Consider the following 23,598-nt stretch of genomic DNA (forward strand, 5'->3'; position numbering starts at 1 on the left):
CTTTCCCTCTCTCTCTTTCCCTGTCTCTCTCTCTCTCTCTCGCTGGTACGTCAACCACCAGGAGGCGGGATCATGGAGCCTGTATGAGAATCTATTATTTCCAGCTGTGGATGGAAACTATTACCGAGTGCCTTCTCCCCGATGAGCCTCCAAATGCACACTCACGCAAACACACACACACACGTACGCACGCCTACAGACTCTCCCTCCGCGCTGAATCATTCACCAGATAAAAGACACCCTGTTGGCCTGAGAAAGAGAGGGAGGGAGAGAGAGAGAGAGAGAGAGAGAGAGAGCAGCGAGAGTGGTTCCCTCCTTCTTTTTCATTCACTTCCTATCTCTCAATCCCCGCCGCACTGACGGGACCCGCAGCCGCCGCCTGTAAGTACGGCACAACTTCTGCCGCCTCCTCGCGTGCACTTTTCCGCCAACTGTCTTGTCACTGCTTGAGCTGCTCGGGCTTTCAGGGAGGAGGGTCTGTTTGTTTCGACAGCAGAATCAAAGTGTTTCCCTTTTGAAACTACAGTTACAGTTACAGTTAAAACCTGCGTTAAAGGTTAAAGTTATTGGAGTGTTCCTGGCAGCTGCCTCACTTTTCTCAGCATGCGGTGTGGCACCTGGAGGAGGGTGGACATGAGGACGGCTGTATGAGACAGCAGCCCTTCAGTGTCTGCGGCGCAGGAGATTATCATCAGACATCTGTCCTGGAGATCTCTCCTGTTGCGTCTTCGCTTGCCGTTATGCTCCGAAACATTTTAGCGTTTTGCACTAATCCCGCATTCATCGGAGGATTTTCCTTTTTCTTTTCCTTTCATAAATAAGCGCGCTGGAGGTCCCACGAGCGTTTTGTTTATAATACCATAAATTGTTTGTCCTTCGCTCCTGGGATGTGTACAGCCATGGAAGCCAACTTGTTTACCGCTAGAATAAACGCTGATGCTTTCTGTGTTTGTTCTCAGAGACATTCCACAGACATTTCCTCAGAGCTTGAGCTGAGCTGCGGCACCAAACGACACGGACCTTCTTATCAGCCATTCCCCATGAATATGACCTGGCTCGACTCTCTCGGGTTCCATCTTCATTTTATGACAACTTGCTTATCTCGAGTCCTCATGCGAGACCTGTCGCTCATTATGTAACAGATTAATGGCGGGGTTTATGCACTTGCCGGAATCTTTGGTTGACAGGGTGTTTTAATGAGCCTCCGCACTAACACAAAGGCTCAAACAGCTCAGTGTGAAAGGACAGTGACTGGCCTTTACGGCTTCATTGAGGGCCTGTTGGATTCAGTCCATTCGAGAGGGTAAAGCGTCACGCCTGTCTTCTTCTCTGGAAGGGATTTTGTAACGTAAAATGAGGATCTGAAATAAGAATGGTTTTGATGTTTCCAAGAAACAAACAAAATAATTAGAACAAATTGAATGAGGATCCTGGGGTGAGAGTTGACTGGTTCCAAAGTTGCCATTACGTCTTTTGAGATTACCTCACCTAGCTTTGGAGTGACCGGGTGTCTGATGTGGTCACAGCGGGGTGAAGAACTGCCGGGGTGGGAGCCTCTGACTGAAAGCAGCTCTGCGCAGCATGTCTCTCAAACTGTTTGGCAAAAACAATCCAGTTAAAGTACAGACTGGGTAAGTGGATACCCTGCACCGAGTCTCGGTCTACCCAGCCAGACCACTAAATAATTAAAAAAGTGCTGAGTCTTTGTATATTAAGTTGGCCAGAACACACACCCACACATACGCTAAGTCATGGAGAGACCTGAGGCTCAACTGCTAATTATTATTTTTTGCTCTGTTTTTAATTCACTTCTGGGATCAAATGTGCCCAGTTGAGGCAATTCTGGCCGGCCCCTTCACCTGCACTGTGAACCTTGTGAGTGTGCTTACATGCCTGCTAGCAGGTTAGACTCAGGTATTCGCAGCTGTTTGTCTTCACTGGCGAGGACTGCAGACAAACTGGAAGCCCTGGTTTAATCTGGACGTGCTTTCCAAGCAGTGGGAATGGAGTGCGAGTGTGAATGTCTCTTGTTGGCTCTCTGGTTTTAAGCAGTCATCCTGGTAGGGTTGTGTATGTGTGGAACCTCTCGGTGTGGTAAATCACCTGCCCAATCGCAATACGGCATAATATCGATTTGTTTGGATGATGATACGATGATACAATTTCCATTCAGTTCAATCTAGGAGCCTGCAATCGACATGAGGTGGTGTCGAATGCCCATCTAACACAATCATACACATATATAACAATGTTGTATATGGGTGCCCTTCCAGAACAGTTTGTATGCACTGTTTGAAAGCGGTGCACACACAAATTCTGAATTTAAATGAATAATGTAATAATGTTATCTATCTTGGACTTTGGCTGCTCTGCGTGCAACACAATGGGACATAAAAGAAAGAACACACACACAAACAGAGGAAAACAAGGGATGGAGACAAGGGTCGGGGGTGTTGGGGGTGTGGTGGAGGCGCTGGCCAGTGTCTGGTGTGAGCGCTGGAAGTGATGAACTATTTGTGGCTCGGCCGGCTCTGTGAAATATCACCCTATCACAACAAAAGGCCTGCTTCACTTAAAGGACGGCGCCCTGAGCTGATGGGCGCAGGGAGCAGGGAGCCTGCTTGACCGGGGGGCGGGGGGTGGTGGTGGTGGTGGTGGTGGTGGCTGAAGCTGCCATGGTGATGCTTGTCAACCGGGAACTCACGGAGGGCGAGTGAGAGCGGAGAGAGAGAGAGAGCGAGAGAGTGAGAGAGAGATTGTGTGTCGCTGCCTGTTCCGTGTGAGAGTGCAAAGGGAGAGCAGGGAGCGGGGCGCAGGGAGGGCTCCACTTGTTGCTGCCACGCTTGAGGTGAGTACCGGCCTTCAGCGGGATCAAAACACGGGGACTGAACTTTTTACACAGTGGCCGTTGAAAGGCGCGCCACGTTTCCTGAGGTGGGGCGACCTGTTAGACCACTCTGGGCCTCTTGCAGGATCGGCGAGGTGATGCTGAGTGGAGTGATCAGTGGAGTGATCAGCGGAGTGATCAGTGGAGTGATCAGCGGAGTGATCAGTGGAGTAATCAGTAGAGGGATCAATGGAGGGATTACTGGAGTGATCAGTGGAGGGATCAGTGGAGGGATCAGTGGGGTGATGACGAGTGGAATGATCAGTGGAGTGATCAGCGGAGTGATCAGTGGAGTGATCACTGGAGGGATCAGCGGGGTGATGACGAGTGGAGTGATCAGTGGAGTGATCAGTAGAGTGATCAGTGGAGGGATCACTGGAGTGATAAGCAGGGTGATGACGAGTGGAGTGATCAGTGGAGTGATAAGTGCGGTGATGACGAGTGGAGTGATCAGTGGAGTGATCAGCGGAGTGATCAGTGGAGTGATAAGCGGGGTGATGACGAGTGGAGTGATCAGTAGAGTAATCAGTGGAGTGATCACTGGAGTGATCATTGGAGTGCACTGTGCGCACCTGAGAGCTGCAGGGGTGAGCGGAGCAGCAGTAACTTGCTTATGAAAAACAAACTCGTCATTGAGGGTCTGTGATTCAGGGCCGGGGTGTTTGGAAACATGTCATCTCTCATAGACCCGGGTGTGTCTCTGCATGTTTGTGTGTTTGTGTGTGGGGTGAGAAACTTCCAGGTGAGCTCCAGAGAAGCTGGATGAAAAGCGACTCTCTGGCTGCTGCACGCTGGGAGCCGTAACGACCTGCAGTCATTATGGTTCAGCCGTCACCACCTTCCCCTCCAGAGTCCCCCCACTATTTACTGTCAGGGCGATTTCCGCGGCCCGCTGTGATCTTCTTTGTGACGGCACCGAGGGTCTCGGCCGCTGCCCCTCATATCTGCCCTCGGCTTTCCCAGATAGGAAACGACAGGCGTACGAGGATTTGCGTGATTCTTCTGCTGCAACTGTTCTTCCTGCTCTGCCTGACACCTTATGTTACAGTTTTATAAACCTTGAATGACATGCCGAGTTTTAGTGCAGCTCCCCGCCGGCCCGACCGCCCACCCTTGAGGCACGGCATGCATTGATTTATCACCCCGGGCGGCTCCTCCTCTCCTCAGCAACGCGGACCCTCACCATTGACAGGAAGCACGCAGACGTGGAGCGGCCGCCACTGCAAGGAGGAGCACCATACAAGGAGGCGAAATAGCTCGCTCCTGATAAATGCGCGTATCCGCCAATAACCGCATATCATAAACCTCGCGGCTCCACAACCTTGTATGGGCTGCGCACGCACATCTGCAAAAGTCGCAGAGGGGGCCGGCGGTCGCGATCGACCTCGCGGCAGCACCTCCGGCGTCCTCACATAGCTGCACTGTGACTCACTGCTGGTGCTCAGAAGAAATAAATCTCAACTTTATTTATCCAGCAAAACGCGCTTGTTAGTACCTCCTCGCTGCTTTTTGAAAACACATCTTAAATATGTTGATTTTTCTTTTTTTTTAATGGGCCTCGTTATGTAACTCTCAGGGTTACATGCGGCCTCCGGTTTGTCTTGTTAATGTGTGCAGGGAATAATCTCTTCATAGCAGGATTAGGACTTGTTTGGACTTGCAGCATCAAGCGAGGGAAGGTCAGTTGCAGACAGGTGAGCGTTCAGATAATGAAACACTGAGCTCAGATTATGACCGAACGTCTCGGTGCTCGCCACCCGGAAGGACCAGGGGAGGACTTGGATCTTTTTACGGGAGCAGTTGTCAAAGTTCCCACATGAACTCCGTCAATGATTAACCCGCAGCTGAACAGCCGTAACGAGCGGCCATCAGCACCCATGTGACCGCATGAGTCGCATTGAGACCTTCGTTCTTTGTCAGCGATGAATATGTTGCCCTGCGATTGTGCGTGAATGATTAATGGGCGACGCGATTCCCTCTTGCGGCTGGCGTATCATCGCTTGGCCCTGACGCGTGAGCCGGGAGAGAGCAGAAGAGGTTCATGGGTCAGCAAGTGCGACAGCCATTCATTAGGGGATGCGCGGCCACCTTGACAGCCTGGTTGTAGCGGGGACAATAGGGGGTGGAGGGCTCTGCGTGCGGTGGAAGAGGTCATCAGAGAGGGAAATGGGGTGGCTAATGAGTGTTGAGGAGCGCAAAGAGTCACTGCAGGGTCACCGGTGTGGCTGAATGGGAACGGCGCAGGGCTTTTTAGGCCAGTTTTAAGGGATTTCCCTCCCTTTTTTTTTCAAGGGAGGAAAAAGTTCTCGCATGACTCTGTTGCTATTCCCGTCTTGGTGATCCTCCCTTTGTTGGGATTCACTGGACTCACACGGGTGTGGTGAAGTTCAACGCCCTAGTGGCGTCTGAGGGTAGCTCCCCAAACACAAGTTTTACCATTAAAACATCCCCCCTCCCCCTTTCGTTCATCCAAGCACAGATGTTAAACTCGATGTCCAACATCTGGCACGGTGCACCAAGGGAGCGGAAAGTGGCAGAGATTTCCATACTAAAAACCCCTTTGGTTCCTATTTGACGTCCTCGGCTGCCCTGTGACACACTGAAATATGATGCACGGGTTGAACGCAGTGAAAGATCAGCCGATTTGCTTTTCAGGGAGGGGAACACGTGAAAGACGCTGGTGTTTTGGCCGAAGAGGACAACCTCTCCACTGCATCTGTGAAAACGCTGTCGGCTTTTATGACCCTGCTTTTCTTTCCGTCTTTAAACTTTTTCCTGTGGCGATAATGAAGCTCCCTCCTCGCAGGGGTTCCACAGACAGACACGCAACAGGGGCTGTAAAGTGAACAGTTGGGGATGATAGAATCAAAACACAAACAGTTCTAACCACCCCAGTCTGCGTCACAGCACAGGCCCAATGTTGAGTCTGAGTTGTTGAATAAGAATGTGCTGGACCTTCAGAACATACCAAGTGGGAGACACATTTCTGGACAGGGATGTTCCTGCTAGTTATCGACACAGAGTTTTCCTTATTAGGCAGGATTGTGTTTGGGGGCTCTCTCAGGGCAGATGCATGAGCTGCGAGAAGATTTCTCTGCTGGATTTATAATCCGGGGAAAGGAAACAGAAGCCGTGTAGGATATACTTCCGAACAAATGACACAGAGACGATGTTAGGGAGAGTTCACACGTTGCGGTGCAATATCAAAGGCATTGCAAGCTTTGAGGTCTCTGTTTAAAGGAAAGCCTCACGTACAATAGTAATTACGGTAACTTAAAAATGTTTGAATAGAAACATTTCACATGCAGACAAAGTAAATAAAAAAACTCAACAATATTTTATACACTAGGACATTTCTTTTTCAGCATTTCTTTTTTGTTTATCTGTTTATCATATTTATTCAGCCCCCTTTGCACTCCTCATCCAGTCATGTGTTTCAATCGCTGCATTGTGTTATAATCCCACCTTCTTTCAAGTTGTGCTAAATAAACTCTTAAGATTAGATACCTTTTGTATTATTATACATGTCCTTCAGCATACATTACAGGGTTGGTCTCAGCTTTAAGATCAGCTCTATGCAACTGCTCAGTTCCTGTCAAAATCCAAAATACAGAGTGCACGCATATACTGTCCTGCCTCAAAGCTGTACCTTTGATAAAAACTCAAATTCACTCTAAAGTAGAACATGAAGATCACACTTGTGTTCCCATATTGTTGCGTAACTTTGCAGACTTATTTTAAAACTAAAGTTCTGAAGAACTAAATAAAATAGCTTGCTTCCCTCTGTGAAATCAGTTGTAACATCAGGGTTGTTGTTGCAGTAACCAAGGCTTGGAAATATACACGTATACTGCTTGTGTGCAACAGCCTGTGGGTGTCTGATAGTGAGCAAGACGGATCTAATTACACTAAATGCTATTTTGTAGCATTGTGGAAAATTTAGGATGCAGTGTTTGTGTAGGATTACCAGAGTAGACACACAAATTGGGTATGTCATCATCAGTGCATCTCCCCTTCAATTATGTCTATTTATTTTTCTAAAGAATGCGTCATATATGAAGCAAATGCAGGCATTGTGAAATGTATATACACGTCAGCGCGGTCGAGAAGAGAAGCCCCCATAGTTGCTCTGCGGGATTTAACCGCTGTATGAAAACACGGGCGGTCGAGGTGGTTGACGTCCAAGTGTGTCACACAGATTGTAAAAGGGAACTAATTAAGCATAGAGTTCCTAAGATGTGTAAATGCAGCCTGTTTGCGGCGTTGTCTGTTGTCCTGCTGTATTCACGGTCAGCCGGCTGTGATTTGTTGTGGGTGACGACAGGTCAGCTGCCATGCCTGGCCAGTAATTGTATTGTTGTAGACACAACCCTCCAGTTCCCATATTTCCCCTGTTGCGTAACGCAGTTTGTCGGCAGATGAGGTCTCAAATGAGTGACGCTGTTGTCTGAAAGTGGAATGGAACACTGCTGCTGTCACCGCCTCCTCCCGACCCTGCACCCAGAGGCACAGAGTGCCGATAGAGCTCCGAGTCCTGACTGCCATGGTTACAAGCTCTAATATTCAGCTGCAAAGGCCACATGGAAAAGTCATTGGTGCAAATTGTTGCTGGACAGCCTCTTTGCTCAGGAGTTTCTTAGCCACGGTGCTCTAAATTACCAAAGAAGAAAAAAATATACCATAATTCTTGTACTGACCTCTATTAACAATTGAGTTTCTCCCAGTGAAAGATGACGGTGTTGGACTTGTATATCGAGGCAGGAAACCTAATTGACAAAAATGTTAGCAAAATTCCACTGGCACGACTCCCAGTCAACCTTAATCTGTACCTTTTAAGGCTTTGTTTTCTAAAGTAACTTGGAGCGGAAGTTCAACTCTGTTGTTTATCCACACCGTCTTCTTCTTCAGCACCGGCTTCTGCTTCTTTAAACATGGAGTGCTGCAGCTGTGCTTCTTCTTCTTCCACATTCAGGAAGTAAACCTGCAGCATCACACCAGGCCTGGCATAGATACTACATCGTTTTCAGTCGTTTACCTCGTCTCCGTGGAAATGGGAATTTTCTTTTTAATACGGCTTCGTGTAAACATGTTTTTTTTCAAGAGTGTTTTCAAAAATGTTTCAAAAAAATCTCTATCAGTGTAAACGGCCCCTTAGTGTCGCTTGACAGTGTAGTGGGTATGCATGCAGGGCCGGGCGGTATGCTGGTTGTGGTTTCCATGCCAACACAGTTATTATGGGCCATTTAGCCACTGTGGATGAGCGGAAACAGCCACTGTCTCATCCCCTACCCAGGCCTCTGATCTAGAAACAGCAGCCTAATCTGTTTTTCTGAGGTGATGATGATGAGGAGCTACACTATCTGACCTTCTCCATCAGCCAGCGCCTCAAGTGCGCTTCAACGCAGCCTTGTGTAAAAGAAAAAAAAAAAAAATCCAGGGCAGCCACATGCTCATTGTTTTGGGTGGATTTCTTTTTCCTTAGCAACAAGGAAAAATTAGTGACGGCAAGTTTTCCTCTTTGGCAGACTGAACGATATATAGTGGAACAAATGTAAAGGTTGCATGAATCTCAGATGGCCTTTGTTACTGGGTTTAACCGGTTTTGATTGACGCAAACGAGGGTTAGGGTTAGGGTTAGGGTTAGAGAGCAAAATGTTATAAAAAGGCACAAGACTGGAGTAAATAAGATAATGTCATAAAACTGTTGACGGCCTTAAAACCTTTTATGTATATATATATGTATATATATATATATCTCGTACATTGAACATTGTTCAATGGAGACTGTTTACTGTTTGGTGCCAGTAAAGTTTTGGCCATCTTGCTCGTAAGTCTTGTGACTGCTATCCAGTCTCACACTATGTGTAAAAAAAAAAAAAAAAAGGCTGATGTCACATTTTTCCATGCAACACTTAGGATTTGGCTGTTCTTCTGAGCAAAATAAATCATGGTAATTAAACTGAGACTGAATCCTGATAAAATTCTAATAGATATATATTCAGTCTTGTTTTTTTTTTTTTTCCAGGAATTTGACATCTGCACTGATAATAAGAATTTAAGAAATGTATCTTGATTGTAACTAGTACCAAGAAGTAAAACAAACAGGGACAAAAGGTCCAAAGGTCAGATGGAACATTTGCTAAAATAAGTAAAAGGAACAAAAGCAAAAAAAAAAAAAAGATCAACATGGTTTGATGACTCTTTATGTTTGTTTAACACTTTCAGTTTTCATAATGTTTATAAATACATTTTTTTACTCTCCCCAGACTCACTTTTTTTTGACGTGGGTGCAAGAGTTTTGACCTCAGCTGCACAAGAACCAACAGAGATCACATGCAGTCTCAGGTAAAGTCAAATTTCTGATTTTGTTCAGTGCTGATGATTCCGTCTTTTTTATCCTTATCGTCGTGAAAGAAATGTTTTCAATATCCTGAAAAGAACGAGTGTCCCCGTCGCAGTATCTCGGTGGCAGGCCGGTGCAGTAAATAAGAGCATTGGTGGACGTGGGTTTTTTTCCCATGACCCCTGGCAGCACACAGAGAGGACCAGAGCACCTGATTCATTTATGTAGCATTCCAATGGAGGAGTTGGTCCGGCCATCATGGGTGATGGGGAGGGGAGGGGTGAAAAGGATCACTATGGAGACCATAAAACCACTCTTAGCCTTGCTGGACTTTGAGGTTGACATCAATGGCCCCTTCCCAACCTCCCTGGCCCAGGCTCCGCCCCCTGGCTGGAAAACAGGGAGGCCCGGTGAATAGGGAGTTAATGGGCTCATAATGGTCCTCTCCTGTTTCAGTGCCCCCACTCTGCACCTTGAATGAGGCCTTTCTGCTGTCGTGGCGAGAGAGATGATGAAGAGGGTGGAACGCCACTTCCCACTGGCTCTGCTTTAAATAAATTAGGGGCCTTTTCATCATCAGAAGACAGCCACCCCACCCCCACTGCCCCCCTCCATAGGGGCTAGTTATTCTCGGGGGAATAGCCGGGCCCGCTAACAAGTTCACATGACCTCCCGCGGAGGGCGGCGTTTGCTCAGAGCCAACAGGAAGACGCGTCGGGAGCAGAGTTCACACACACACTTGGTCATCATCGCTACTGTTTCTTGATTGTCCTGTTGTTCAGCAACGTGCCGATGCGGTCAGCAGTCCCAATGGCTCCCAGGCGTTCTCCTATGAGGGGCCTGGAGGTTCCTCCCACCTGCAGATCCTTACTTCTCCAGAGCTGGTCCATGAGGTGGTCATCTCCCCCGGGCTCCCCACGCCTCCTCTCAGCCCTTTTCGCTCCACCAGGGTGCCATATGCAGGGGTCAAGGTGTGCATAAGTTAAGCTGCGTTCAAGTGTAGGGCATGGCATTAGGCAAACAAGTGCTCCTCCTAGTGGACAAAATGTGCAACGCAGCATATTCCTCATTGCGTTTACTATTTCATTTATTTTAGTATTTAATATTCAATATATATTTATTGAGTTTTGAAGAGGACGCACACCGTAGAAACTTGGAGGTGCTGGTGGTGGCACGTGACATAAGAAGAAAACAAAAAGAGAAACCAACGCACACTCCGCTCCAAATGCGGTCATTTTATTCGACAACGTTTCAGCCTGTCCCGGCCTTTGTCAGGTCACACTGTGAGGTGGCAGCAGGGGTGGTAGATATAGAGGAGGAGCAGGTACACACCTGGTAATCGTCAGCCACTAATTACATGCAAGCAGAAGGAAAAAACGTGAGGGAGGAGAAAAAGGAAAGAGAAAACAAGAGGGAAACAAAGAGTTTACATATATACATTGTTTTCAAATGCAAAAAGAAAAGAATCATTTTGAATTACAATAAAATGTGAGAAATAAGTCAGGAGAATATATCAATATTTACCGTAATAGAAACAGATCAGTTGCACATCAGCCCATATAAGCATCATAAGCAAAAACTGACTGTTGCAAGCAGCACTTTAGATCATATTCTACATTAAGACCGTTTGGTCTTAATGTGTTAAGATAATGTATACAGAAGTGTTCTCTTCTTCTTAAGAGATGAATAATATATTTATTGAGAATTATTTTTTAAGCAGTTTTGTTGTTGTACATATTTTCTTTCTTTCTGAAGGCACCTGAAGTAAATGGCAGTGGACCAGCAGGTCTCAGCTTTGGATCTTATTATGGACCACAACAGTCACATGGTGAGATTTTTTTTCTTTCAATGAATACATTTTGTTAGATTTGCAACTATTTAAGTTGTAATTCCACATCTGGGACAGTTAAGATAGAGAGTAAAGTTACTGAATGTCATTCGAAGTAGCTCGGATTAGGTCTCCAGCCTGCTCGACAAAGTTTCTCATGGCGACTGCATTTCAGGTCCACTGTCCAATGGCGTCCAAAGCGTGGCCACTTTGCCACGCGGCTGGACTCCAACCAGAGAAGAGAGGCTGATAAAGTTCTCCGGAATCGGGCCAGTGGATGAAACGGGAATGCCAATTGCCTCCAGATCAGTAAGACAGAGACGCTTAAAAAAAAAAAAGATTTATCTAATATGTCTGCAACAAATTCCCACAAATTATTATTTTTTGTTGTTATTGACATTTTGCCCACATTAAATCCAGCAAAGCAAAGCCAAAGATGTGTTTACCTTCTGCTCTCTCCCGCCCACCTTTTCTCCCCCCTCCCACCTCCCTAAGAGCGTCAACAAGCCCCGAGACTGGTACAAGAGCATGTTCAGGCAGATTCACAGGAAGCCAGAGGGTAAGGACGCTCCTCCTCCACCACTTCTCACACTCAACAGCCCCTCTTTCATTGCCAAGTATTGCAAAGGTGATACCGCAAACAGATTAGGGTTGAGCGTGAATAAGTCATGATGAAAGACGGCCTAAAGTTTGTGCCATTACTCCTCGCTGGCTCTGACAATAATCCCGCTTCTTACGCAGGATTCTGCGAGATCAAGCCTTACATTTGTCACTGGTGTGTGTTGTTGCGTAACAGAAACGAATCCCGTGTTTTCGTGCACGGCTAAGCTTTGGTGTAACCTTCCCTCCATTGATGAGTTTTTTTGTGCGTGAGAAGTGATTTTTTTCCCCCCTGCTTATGTTCGCCATCAGAAGAGCAAGATGTAAAATTTAGCCGAATTAGACATCAGGCAAAACAAACTGCACTATGCAGAACCAGAGGAGTATTGTCTTAGAGTAGCGAGTTGACCCTTAGTTTATCTTCTTTACACCATCTGTTTGTTATTCGACCAGGCTGTCCTCACTTGTACTGTATGTTTGTGCATGAGCATCTCCTCTTCCTCCCTCTCTTCAGTCCTCATGATAAATGACTGACTCAGTACCAGTAACACTGGAGACTACTGGCCTTGTCTTGGTTTGCTCATTAGCTCAGATTAGATTGTTTATATTGTATGAATTTCAATATGTATTTCGTTGCTCTGTACTTGTGACATGTGCAATGACAATAAAGTGGAATTCTATTCTATTCTATATAGATTAGATACAGATGCATCTACATACAGCAACACTTCTAAACTTTGATATAAACAATCTAGTATTCTTGAAAAGCTTTATATAAATTCTGGTTGATGTGCTTAAATGCCACTTTCTTGCACCTGTGTTTCAGACCTGGAGGACTCGGATGGTTGGTCGGACAGTAAGTGAATCCACTGAGCTCTGTGGTTTCTGTTGATCTTTAACACTGAGTATTCCACCAGGTTTTCCCTGCTCTGTTTTGAAGGGCTCAGCACGTCTGTCACCACCGAAGAAAGTAGTGAGGCAGACAAGAATCTCTTCAGGCTAACACCTCATGGAGCTCTGCCAGACTGGTGAGTTTGTGTCGGGTTGCTGCAGGACCTCCAGGGTCAGTGGTGCGGCTCTGCTGCATCACGCTGTCGCACACTTCTACACACCACATTGTGTATGATTAGCTTCTATCAATCTTTTCTGGCAATAATAAGTGTCTTTGCTTTGTTGAAGGCTGTGTAAAGAGAGACTAATATTATGTTTAACCAATCAATCAGTTTTTATTTACACAGCCCAGGCTTGCAAATACAATGTGAACAAATACATACGATAAAATACATATGAAAAAAAAGTTTGTAAGTTGGCCTGACTACTGCAGGAGTGGTAACTTGCGACTTACTAAAGATTGTATGTCATCAAACAGGAAAATATTGTCTTTGAGTTTTAAAGGTTCTGGTTCTGGTCTTTGTTGCGTTCACAATTCTGAGATGCAATTCAAGTGAACGTGGACTGTGGAAAAAAGATCCTGTCCCAGCTGTCTTGAGGCAAAAGTGGAGTTAAACCCTGGACAAGTCGCCAGTTTTTCGCCACATTGAAAGACAAACAACCATTCGCGTTTGCACTCCCTCCTACAACCCATTCAGAGTTCCCAATTTGTCTCACATTCATGTTTTTGGACTGTGAGAGGAAGCCGGGAACGGAAATATAATTGAAAAACTTCTCCAAACATCACACCAGAGGGACAGTTCATAGCAGTAGCTTTGTCTTTATCTTTTTCAAGGCTAGATGGCACCAAAGTCCCAAAACACATCTCAAGCTTATCGCAAGAAGCCTCACAGAGAGACCATCAGTTCACAGAACAAAGTGGACATGTACATGAAGGATGAGCTGGTTTGTTGATTTCTGGAAGCAGCCAGTGTTGCAGCTCAGTGCTGGACATAAATTTGTATACTTGACGTCTAGATGTAACTATAACGAGTGTTTCTTTGCCAAGCATCAGAAAAATGGTTTAAAATAATTCACAAATAAAAAAAAAAATTAGAAACATGTCCAAGCTTGGCAACAGAAATATTAATTTGAAAGTGTCAAAGCATGGGAACAAGTTGCAGTGTGTGTACTGGTGGTGATGCGCAACAAGCTCCCTGTTACAAAACCACACCAAAGTGACTGTGTTCCTCAGATAAGCAGCTGACATCCAATGTGAACACTGAGGAACACTCAGGCCAGGAGCAGCCGAGGGAGACCGTGTAGGACGGACAAGTTTGGATTTGTTTCTACAGGCTCTCACAATGAAGCCGTGATTAAGTTGCTGTCCCGTGTGCGTGCGCGCGTGCGTGCGTGCCTGTATGTGTGTGTGTGTGCGTGTGTGTGCGTGTGCGTGTGTGTGCTCACCCGTGTTGGGGTTTTATGTTTCAGGAGTGAGGATGTAGATAAGCTGTCGGACCCGGGGAGGCAGCACCCTCAGCCCAGGAGTATATTCGACTTCGAGCCGGGAAAGAACACGACCTCAGAGAGCCGCAGTCAGGTACAACCAACCTCAGTGCCTCAGACAGTCTTTGTTTTTTCACAGAGGATCCCTCCAACTCCAGATTTATCCCGTTGTTCCTGTTGTTGTTGTTGTGGTTGGCACTGGATCTGCTGGAATTCCTTGTCCAGTCCTGAACTGTTTTGCAGGTGTCGGTGCTCGGGGATAGGTTTCCTTAAGGATTATTGTTCAACTCCGCTCATACCGTCTTCTCACGCAACGCTAACTAGCGTGTGTGGTCATTCCACAACTGTTGCCATATGTGCTGATGTCTGTTATCTAATAAGACTGCAGGTTTTTCTTTTTAAAACTGTGCGGGCTGTCAGAGCTATACTGCCTGTGTTGTGTCACTACTAACACACCCGGGTGCTTATTTAATCATTTTTATTAAGTTGTTTGACCAGATCATTGTTTAAAAGATTAAAACATTTGTCTCTGAGGCTTTGTTGTTGTTTTCCATAAATATCCCACAAAATAATGCGTCCTGTGTCCCAGGGAGACAGTAGAAATCTTTGTTTTCACCCCCTCCTCTCCTCCTACCCAGGGGAGCGGAGGTGTCTTGTGATTGCTATTAAGGTGTTAACCTCTTGTGGTGTGTTACGGCTCGCAGCTTGGCGACTTATTCCATTTCCTTCATTTTCATTTCCTTACCGATGTCCTTTCCCCCTCAGCAGCGCGCACACCATATCAGGTGGTGGAGGTGCTGCTGCTGCTGCTGCTGCTGCACAAAGACATGGCAGTGTGTGATCGTAGTGAGGATGACTCTCAGCCTTGGCGTGCAGGCAGAGCCCCTCGGCCAAGGTTTTTGCAGGGGAGAAATTCGAGCGATGCAAGCGTTGTGCGTTTCTTGCCTTTTTAAGCAATGCTGCGCAATGCTTCCCGATTGGCGTGAAGTCGTTGTGAAGAAGGAGGGTGGAGGTTTTCTGTTACTAACTGTGGTGGAATTTGATATGCAACCTCTTTCCAAGCGGCAGTGGGATGGATATGAAGGTTTTTGTTGTTGAAAAGAAAAAAAAAATCAACTGACTGCAAAAGTATGAAACTTTAGATGGAAGGCTTGATTAAAATTCCGTTCTTCCAAAACCCTTTTTATTGTAAAAATAAATAAATAAAATAAATCAACTGACTGCAAAAATATGAAACATTAAACCGAGGACTTGATTAAAATTCTGTTCTCTCAAAACATCCCTCTTGCACTTTCCCCCCTCTGTGTTTCTTTGCCATCTGGAAGGAAACTCGTCCACAACTTCTACTAAGCTCGATCTTATCTTTTGCTCCTACTGTGTTTTGGAAGAAGTGGATTTTAATTGGATCGTTCTTGGATTTATGACTCTCTATTATCTTCATTGCGCTTGGCAGACTTGTTGTTTTCCCAGACTGCACAGAGCAACTCGTTGTGTTTCTCAGACAAAGTTATGACAAAAGATTATTTCCCTTTTCTTTTCTTCCAGACACACCTGTCTCCGAAGAAACAGCCTGAGAAGCCCAAGTCTCCTTCCATAGAGGTGAGCTGCTTTGCTGATGTCTCAGTGCCACTTCAACCCTCAAACTCCAGTGATTTCCCTTTCTTTTAAATGACCTAAAAGGGACATTTTGTTTTGGTGCGCAGTCTTCGTGTTATCACTTTTAACCCTTCCCGCCTCCATCACTGCTCGGTCTCAGGCCAGCCTGTTCTCTGAGCTGGATCGGCTGGGGGCCGAGCTAGACTCGGAGATCCAGGGTCTGGAGAGAAAGCTTTCCCAGAAGAAGCAGCATCGAGGCCGGGGTGAGGTACTGAGCGCCCCCTCCTGACTCTCTGTGTTGAAGCACCGCCTCATCTGACAACACCTCCCCCCCCGTACTCCCTCCCTTCAGTAGTAGAGCCTCCCCACACTGCCGCCGCTTGTCACCTATGACCTCTTACGTTGTCGTCCAGCCTTGGAATGACCTGCCTGCCTTGCACTCAGACGGAATCGCTTTGTAATCACCTGCCTGCAGTTCTCCTCCGAGATTTGCCTGCGAAAATAATTAGTTCTCAGTTCAGTTTGAATGTTGTTTGTCTGTTTGTTTGTTTGCTCTCCTGTTGTTCTTCGTTCTCCATTGATTGAATCTGCCCACTTGCACTTGCATCGCAGACGGCTCGGGCTTATCTCGACTTGAGTCTAGTCTTTTGTTTACCCCGAGGAGGATAGGACCCTGGGGATTTCCCCCCCCTCTCCTCTGGGAGTGGTCAGCACCTCTACTTTTGTCTGAGTTGTTGTGAGATTTACTCAGAGCTGTGACAGACTGTAGGCTGCGGGAGGCAAGCCGTCTCTCAATGCGCACTCTGTTTTCAGGAGGCCAGGGGCTGGAATGTGGGAGCTGCTCCAAAGGCTACAGGAAACACAAACTACAGGTCAGTGACAATAAGAGCGCTAAACGTGATGCTGGGCAAGTTGCATATAGGCAGCACAAGACAAATGTTAAAAGTATTTTATAGTGTTTATTTATTATTTACACTTTTACTCTGAAGTGCCCTGATAGATCAAGGATTCCCAGTACTCTCTTTACTCTGTATAGATAGAGTTAGACCTTTTTTCACTTTACGTGTAGATTGTTTTCTTGAGCCACGTGCAGGAAAGGTCACATTTTTGAAAGCCCGGGTCCCTCAGCTATACCCTGCTGCTTTTTAAGAAGCTCAGCGCCATAATCAGACAGCGCCGCTGTTAATAAACCGCAGGGGTACCTGCTCCGCTGGTGCGTCACGTGACTCCCTTTTTTTCCGCTTGGCAGCGGATGAACTTTAACGAGTTCAAGTACAGTATTTGTAACTTCAAACAGCGGGCAGCATTCCACATTTCTCACCATGTGTGTAATGTTTTCAGGGAGGATTCTCGCTGTTGTTTGCTAAGTTGAGTTCATGAGGTTTGACCTTTTTCTGGCTAAGTGGGATAAGAGGGTGGGTTTTTCGCAAACAGCTTGTTGCTAAGGACTGGAGCAACCAAAACCATACCAAAGTAAAGGCTAATCCTGCTTTAAACGGCCGCCTGTTACATACACAGCATGTTTAACTGCAACCAGCTGGATGTGCTAAGATCAAAAACAGCACTGTATGCACAAATGCAAATAGGTAATTTCTCCAAGTTTGGGGAGTTTATTATTACCTAAGGAACAACCACAAAACAAATAAATTTTCAGGGCTGTTTAGATCATTTAAACATCAAATTACATTTAAACTTCTCGTTTAGGGATGACTCATGCAGTATCATCTGTATACGTTGCTAACAAGTCTGACTATAACAGCTGCGACCAGATGCGCTGGAACAAAATGTTGCAGGAGAGCATGAAAAAATACCTCATGTCATTATACATCATGCTGACAGTAAAATAAACAGTAAAATTGTGGAAAATTTTGTCACTTTTTCAGCAGCTCAACGAGTCCGAAGCAGCCCATTGTTCACTCTGCTGGCACGTCCTTGACCTCTTCACCTACGTATGGTAAACACAGAATTTTTTTTCTCCTTTTGTGTCCTGCTAAACACAGACCTGTGGCTTTTTTCAATGATATGTATGATGAGACTTACACTCTTACAACGCAGGGTATTTGCCCTTGTCAGCAACAAGGGCAAATACACTTCAAACGGCTAATACTGTGAACACAAAATGTTGCAAAACCAAAAACACAAACAAACAAATGCAACAGTGAACTGCCGCAGTCACAGAAAAAAATGTAAAAGCACAAACCCTGGTAACAAATACAGGGGAAAAAAACACAGCAAATGCCAAAAACCCACACAAAACCCCAAAACGACCACAAGGGAGAAATACCGCAATTTAACTTAACAAAATATAAGCGCTTGGCCACTAGGGGGACTCAACCTTCGGGGTCTCCACGACGCTGACATTAGCTATGTAAATATGTTGCTCTTCCATAATATTGTAAAAGATTACAACCACAAAAGGAAAACACACCTTTTCATTTCACATCTCAAAAAGCTGCATTTTCATCCAAACATCCCGCTCATGTCTTTAAAGAAGGACTACGCCCCACAGGACTGAATTCTCAGGTGCAGCGCCCCCTAGTGGCCTGGTGCTTTGTTTTTTGTTAAGTGAATTTGCAGCAACGTTTTTGCCATTTTTCCATCTCATTTGTCTCCTGGCTTTGTATGTTTTTTGCCTCTGCAATGTTTCTATGACTGCAGCATTTCTCTGTTGCACAATGTGTTTTATGTGTTTGTGTGGTTTTGGTTTTGCATCATTTCTGTGTTTGCGTTTGGCTGTTTGCGGTGTGTTTGCCCTTTTCGGCCACCATATGTCTCTGTGCTTGATTCCTTGGCAGTCCTTGAGAAATACAATACCTTCCTAATGAATGATTCCTGCTTGATTAAGGGTGCTGCAAGAATTGTGTAAACCAATTGTGTAGTAGGCCAGAGTGGGCCATGAATGCTAATTGTTCCCTCTTGAATTTGTCTGCGCTCTAAGCTCTAAGCACTGCCCACAAGTGAACGATGTTTTGCACTTCTCCAGCAAAATACCTGAGCAGGCTGCTCATTCAATCAGGAAGCATACATTCATTGACAGCTCTTAGTAATCTCATTTGCCAAGATCCCATGATCCTCCCTTCCTGGACCGCTGAAGTTCTCTTTTCCCGTTGTGCGGCGTTTGAGTACGAGTTTTTCCTATGGAACGGGATGGTACAAAGGGTGTGGAGGAAAGGCCACAAAAATAGGAAGTTGAGCTCAGAAGAGCTGATTAGAGATTAGCTCTATCCAATTGTTTTTCCTGGAAATGAGTCAGCGGGGAAGCAGCCAGAATGAGTTCCAAGAGCTCCTTTTGAAAGTGTGGTAATTGCTGTTGTTGAAAAAAAACAAAAACATGTATGCATGCTCCACAGTAGATCGGCTGTCCCCTGCAAATGAAACCATGCCGCCCCCACCTAAGAAAGAGGAGAAAAGGGTACGTTTCTCTCACATTGTAGCAATTTCTCTTTGGTAACTCTGATCAAGATTGTAGAATTATTTGTCTTTTTATGTTTTTTCGTAGATGAGAGCAGCACGAGCCAAGTTTGACTTTCATGCTCAGACACCCAAGTGAGTTGCAGACTGATCTTTTCTTTCTCATTACTTGTGCTTTAAGTCCTCTCAAAAATATATGTGTTCAGACACTAGAGCAGGGATCTAATTTTCTTCCATGTTGCCTCCTCAGAGAGCTTAACTTGCAGAAAGGGGACATTGTTTACATACACAGGCAGGTCGACGCCAACTGGTTTGAAGGAGAGCATCATGGGAGAGCGGGTATTTTCCCGACAACTTACGTGGAGGTGAGATTCTTCATTTAACGCCGCTTCTCAGCAGTCATGTCTCAAACTGTTCTCATCTCATCACCGTGTCCTTGGCAGATTCTGCCCCCGACGGAGAAGCCGACTCCTATAAGGTCTCCCACCATACAGGTGTTGGACTATGGCGAAGCTGTGGCCCTGTACAACTTCACCGGTGACCTTCCTGTCGAACTGTCTTTTCGTAAAGTGAGTGATGCGATCGAGCTGAGGAAACGATTAGAAAGGATAGAGGAAAAGATTGTCTTTTGCACCGGGCCGCTGTCTGAGCTTTTTCAGATCATGTGCACCTTTAGCATGTGATAAAAAATCTTTTTAGCGAACGACACATCAACATTCCTTCCAAGAAAGATGAGATTGAGATCAATCCCATGACTGTATACTAAATAGGCGTCTTGTCTACCCGCTGCCATTAGCTACATCTTGGCTCAGTATGCAGACTGTAAACACTGTGGAAACATCAAGCCTGAACAAACGTTTCATTAATCTGAAAAATATCCGATCTCGATCCTGGGGCCTTCCTGTTCGGAGTTTGCATGTTCTCCCTGTGTCGGCGTGGCTTCTCTATCTGGCTTCTTCCTCCTACAGTCCAGTCAGATGCATGTGAGGCAAATTGGGAACTCTAAATTGTCCATAGGTGTGTTGCCCAGCAATGAAGTGAGCAGAACCCAGCAAAACTCCCCCATCCTGACTGCAGGTGGAAGCGGGTATAGAAGATGGATGGATGGGTGGAAAATATCCCTTCTTCCAAAAAGACAAACTTATTTTAAAGCCCCTTAAAATGTTTCATCATTATCATTATTTTAAAACACTGGACGTAAAGAACAAATCTAAAAACACAAGACCTTCATCAGTTTACCCCGGCACTTCACAGACCAACCTATTTGCTCCACCTCACAGGCGGGGGGAGGAGCATCTGCTTGGGACACCATCTTCTCTGGCTCATACATTGGGCTGTCATGTGATCTCAGTCACGTGACCATTATGTTTCTATAACTGCCAGAGCTACTACCTGTGGACCAAACAACTGATGAAGGTGTTTAGTTGAAGACCAAATTGTCTTATGTTTTTACATTTGTTCTTTACGTCCAGTGTTTCAAAATAAAATCCTTTTTAGAAGAACTTTCTACCTGGATAAATTAATCTCCACAGATAGATTACGCAATAATAATCTGTTAAAACCTTATGTGTCTGTTGTTATGAATCATTAGTACTCCAATTTTTGAAAATTGCTCCTGTCCTTCTTCATAAGGGCGAAGTGATCGACATAACCCGCCGTGTAGACGACAAGTGGTTGGAGGGGAGGATCTCGGGAACCAGCCGGAGCGGAATCTTCCCAGCCAGCTACGTCCAGGTCAACAAGATGCCCCGCACCAAGTACTCGGCGGACGACCTGTCGCCCGGGCCCATGTCTCCCATCTCCCCCGGACCCTCGAGTCCGGGACGTCCACTCCACTCGCCCTGTCCGCGCTCACCTTTGTCCCCCTTCACTCCGCCTTCCCTCAGCCCCAAACCCGCGCACTCCCCCCTGAAGCCGTCCTCGCCCGTCCCTTACGGCAGCCCCGCTTCACAGTCACGCTCCCCCACACTGACACCCACGTCCAAAGAAACGAGCCTCCGCTGGCCCCACAGCCCCTCCACTGCTTCCTCGCCCGTCAACCAGCAGCACTGGGGTGTTAATCAGAGCTCCCCTGCTCGAGCCGTTTCACCCTCGCCAGCACCAGCACCAGCACCAGCACCAGGGACCAACATGGCCTTCACTTCCAGACACACTGACCCGCCAAAGGTCTGCTTTCACCGCCTCCCAGAGAGGAAGTCACTGCAGTCACACCCGCGTCCGCCACCTTGAATTTCTGCGCCGGCGAGAATGTGGCTCATCAACTTCACTTCATTAAGCCTGACTGGAGTTTTTTTTTCCCTTTTCCCACAGGGCGCGATGCCGAACCACACTGCTCCGCACACACAAGTGCAAAACAATCACGGCTCCCCAGCGGTGCAACGCCAATCGTGCGTCTCCAGGTTTTTCCATCTGTTTGCGCTGCTGCATTGAAACAAACTGCTGCGGTCGTGCTGAACTCACGGCTCAGACCGACTGTTTGTTTTTTTTAAAGTGTCTTTTTTTCTGTGCTCTCTTTATTAGATACAAAGCTGTTTACAACTACAAACCCCAGAATTCTGACGAGTTGGAGCTGAGAGAGGGAGACATTGTGCAAGTTGTGGAGAAATGTGATGATGGCTGGTTCGTAGGTACGGAGTTGATTCCAGAACCACAGAACAAGGAATTTGTTTTTCCTTTCTTTTATTTCCTGTGTAAGCAGAATAATTCAGAGCTTTGTGGAAAACTTGATAGCTGAGGTAAAATGCAGCCTGCACTGCTGTATTTGACGTTGAACAGTTGAACTTGAAAGCTACTTCTTATTATTGTTGTATTTTTATGTTTTACATGTTTCATATTCTGCGCAGTTGTGCATCCCTATTTGGTATTTATTGAGTATTTACTTTAATAATTGCTAGGGAAATATGATAGATGAGCTAATCCAATTCGATTTTCATTATTTTAAGCATCTCAGCACTATCTAAACAGTATCAGTTTGCCCCCTTGTGGACATGAAGAAACATTGCAGCTGCTATTAGCACCAAAACTTTAATCTGTATATTAAGAATACTAATAAATCTATATATTTCTTTGCTGTTACATTTTCTAGGTATGTCAGAACGGACTAATGGTTTTGGAACGTTTCCCGGAAATTATGTGACACCAGTTTGACCTCCCACCTACCCGCCCACCACCACCACCTTGGGACTCACGCGGGCCCGACAGAACACTTAAACTCCCCCAGCAGATGGCACTTTTTACAATTCCAGCACCCCTCCATTCCCTTCACCCTCCACAGTCCTCCGACTGCTTTAGACACGCATGTGTTCACTGCCTTCAACTCTTGTGAAGACAGGAACACTGAGTGGTCGCTTACCTCGTAGGCCCCGCATGTGTTGCAGTGTGCATGTGTGTGTTTCACTGCTACCTGAGCGCTTTCACACACACACACCACGTCAGGAGACAGAGAGAGCACTGAACACACAGTTTCCAAGGCAAATAAATTACTTTCACACTTCACAAACTGCTGCCAACAGCTCTGGACCGCCACAGTGCCATTACCAAACACAGCATTGATTTTTTTTTTTTTTTTTAAACCTAGGTTGACAATGTTTTTCTGCTATTTTGATTCTATTAATATTTTTTTTTTCCAATATCTTCTTCAGATTTCCTTTCAGACCTGTGAAAATATCCTGGGCAAGTTACAGGGGAGGACGTTGACATCTGTAGATGCGTACACACAGTATGAGAAAGGACAAGTTTAGGTGAAAGAGACAAGATAATGACGGAATCAAACACTTGTTTTGTTTTGGTGCAAATAGTTCATATGTGGATGATGTTTGTAGGTCTTTAGCCATTGAATGGAATGCCAAAGATAACTAATTAAGAGCTCATGTTCGGTTTGTGTTGTTTTGCGCAGAAATGAACTTTTAAACGTTTGCAGATGTTCAAGTTCAGCTCAAGGTGAGGTTGGGAAAAGAGTCCCCAGACTCAACTTATTTAGAAGATCATTATGTGTGCGCGCCAAATTTAACTCATTGTGACGTTTCTTTATTAAATTCTGAGCTGTATGCTTCTTCTACTGACTTCTACTGTTGTCGTAGTACTCTCAGTGCTGGGTTCTTAATCAGCGTTCCCAAAAAGCCTTACTAGTTTGTAATGGTCAATCTGTCAGTGCTGAATTAGAGGATCTCCATCATGAAGTCACTGTGCAAAGCTTAATGATATATTCATGATTTCAGTGTAAAAATTAGTCATGTTGTAAAACAAGAGATGGCTGTACAGATTGTAGCCCTTTATCGAAATGAAAATATAATATATACTGTATTTGCTTATCAAACAATGTATCTCAAGTGTATGGTACGCATCTGTTTTTGTTTTTTTGTTTTTTTAAAAGGTATTAAACGAGTGACACTGAGCACTGCAGCTTGTTTTCACTGCCTTATGTTTATGAAGGTGCTTTAAATATCTGTCAATGTTCCATTCACTTCAAAGAAGATCTGAAGGTAAGAACTCTCAATAATAATAATAATAATAATAATAATAATAATAATAATAATAATAATAATAATATTTTTTTAT

General features: G+C 45.5%; 1 protein-coding gene across 7 annotated transcripts; it reads left to right on the plus strand.

Annotated features, from left to right (window-relative positions):
- Positions 1 to 250: 250 nt before the first annotated feature.
- Positions 251 to 23,384, plus strand: sorbs3 (sorbin and SH3 domain containing 3). 7 transcript variants are annotated; one of them, XM_076038872.1, is made up of 21 exons: positions 251 to 381; positions 9,154 to 9,232; positions 10,013 to 10,201; positions 10,986 to 11,058; positions 11,234 to 11,367; positions 11,554 to 11,617; positions 12,485 to 12,514; positions 12,599 to 12,686; positions 14,020 to 14,128; positions 15,580 to 15,633; positions 15,791 to 15,898; positions 16,444 to 16,502; positions 17,514 to 17,584; positions 18,981 to 19,042; positions 19,130 to 19,176; positions 19,292 to 19,406; positions 19,485 to 19,610; positions 20,674 to 21,207; positions 21,352 to 21,428; positions 21,562 to 21,668; positions 22,127 to 23,384. In XM_076038872.1, exons 2-21 carry the CDS (start codon positions 9,221 to 9,223, stop codon positions 22,186 to 22,188), a joined length of 2,121 nt encoding a protein of 706 aa, XP_075894987.1. In that variant the 5' UTR covers positions 251 to 381; positions 9,154 to 9,220; the 3' UTR covers positions 22,189 to 23,384. The 7 variants fall into 7 exon arrangements, with proteins under 7 accessions (XP_075894987.1, XP_075894992.1, XP_075894988.1 ...); XM_076038877.1 differs by lacking the exon at positions 251 to 381 and adding an exon at positions 2,704 to 2,848 and having other exon boundaries at positions 20,674 to 20,775; XM_076038873.1 differs by lacking the exon at positions 251 to 381 and adding an exon at positions 2,704 to 2,848 and having other exon boundaries at positions 18,984 to 19,042.
- Positions 23,385 to 23,598: the final 214 nt, after the last annotated feature.

The sequence above is a fragment of the Nelusetta ayraudi genome, unplaced genomic scaffold, assembly GCF_046127955.1.
Source record: "Nelusetta ayraudi isolate G7.1 ecotype Tasmania unplaced genomic scaffold, CSIRO-AGI_Nayr_v1 ptg000058l, whole genome shotgun sequence".
NCBI classification, from domain to species: Eukaryota; Metazoa; Chordata; class Actinopteri; order Tetraodontiformes; family Monacanthidae; genus Nelusetta; species Nelusetta ayraudi.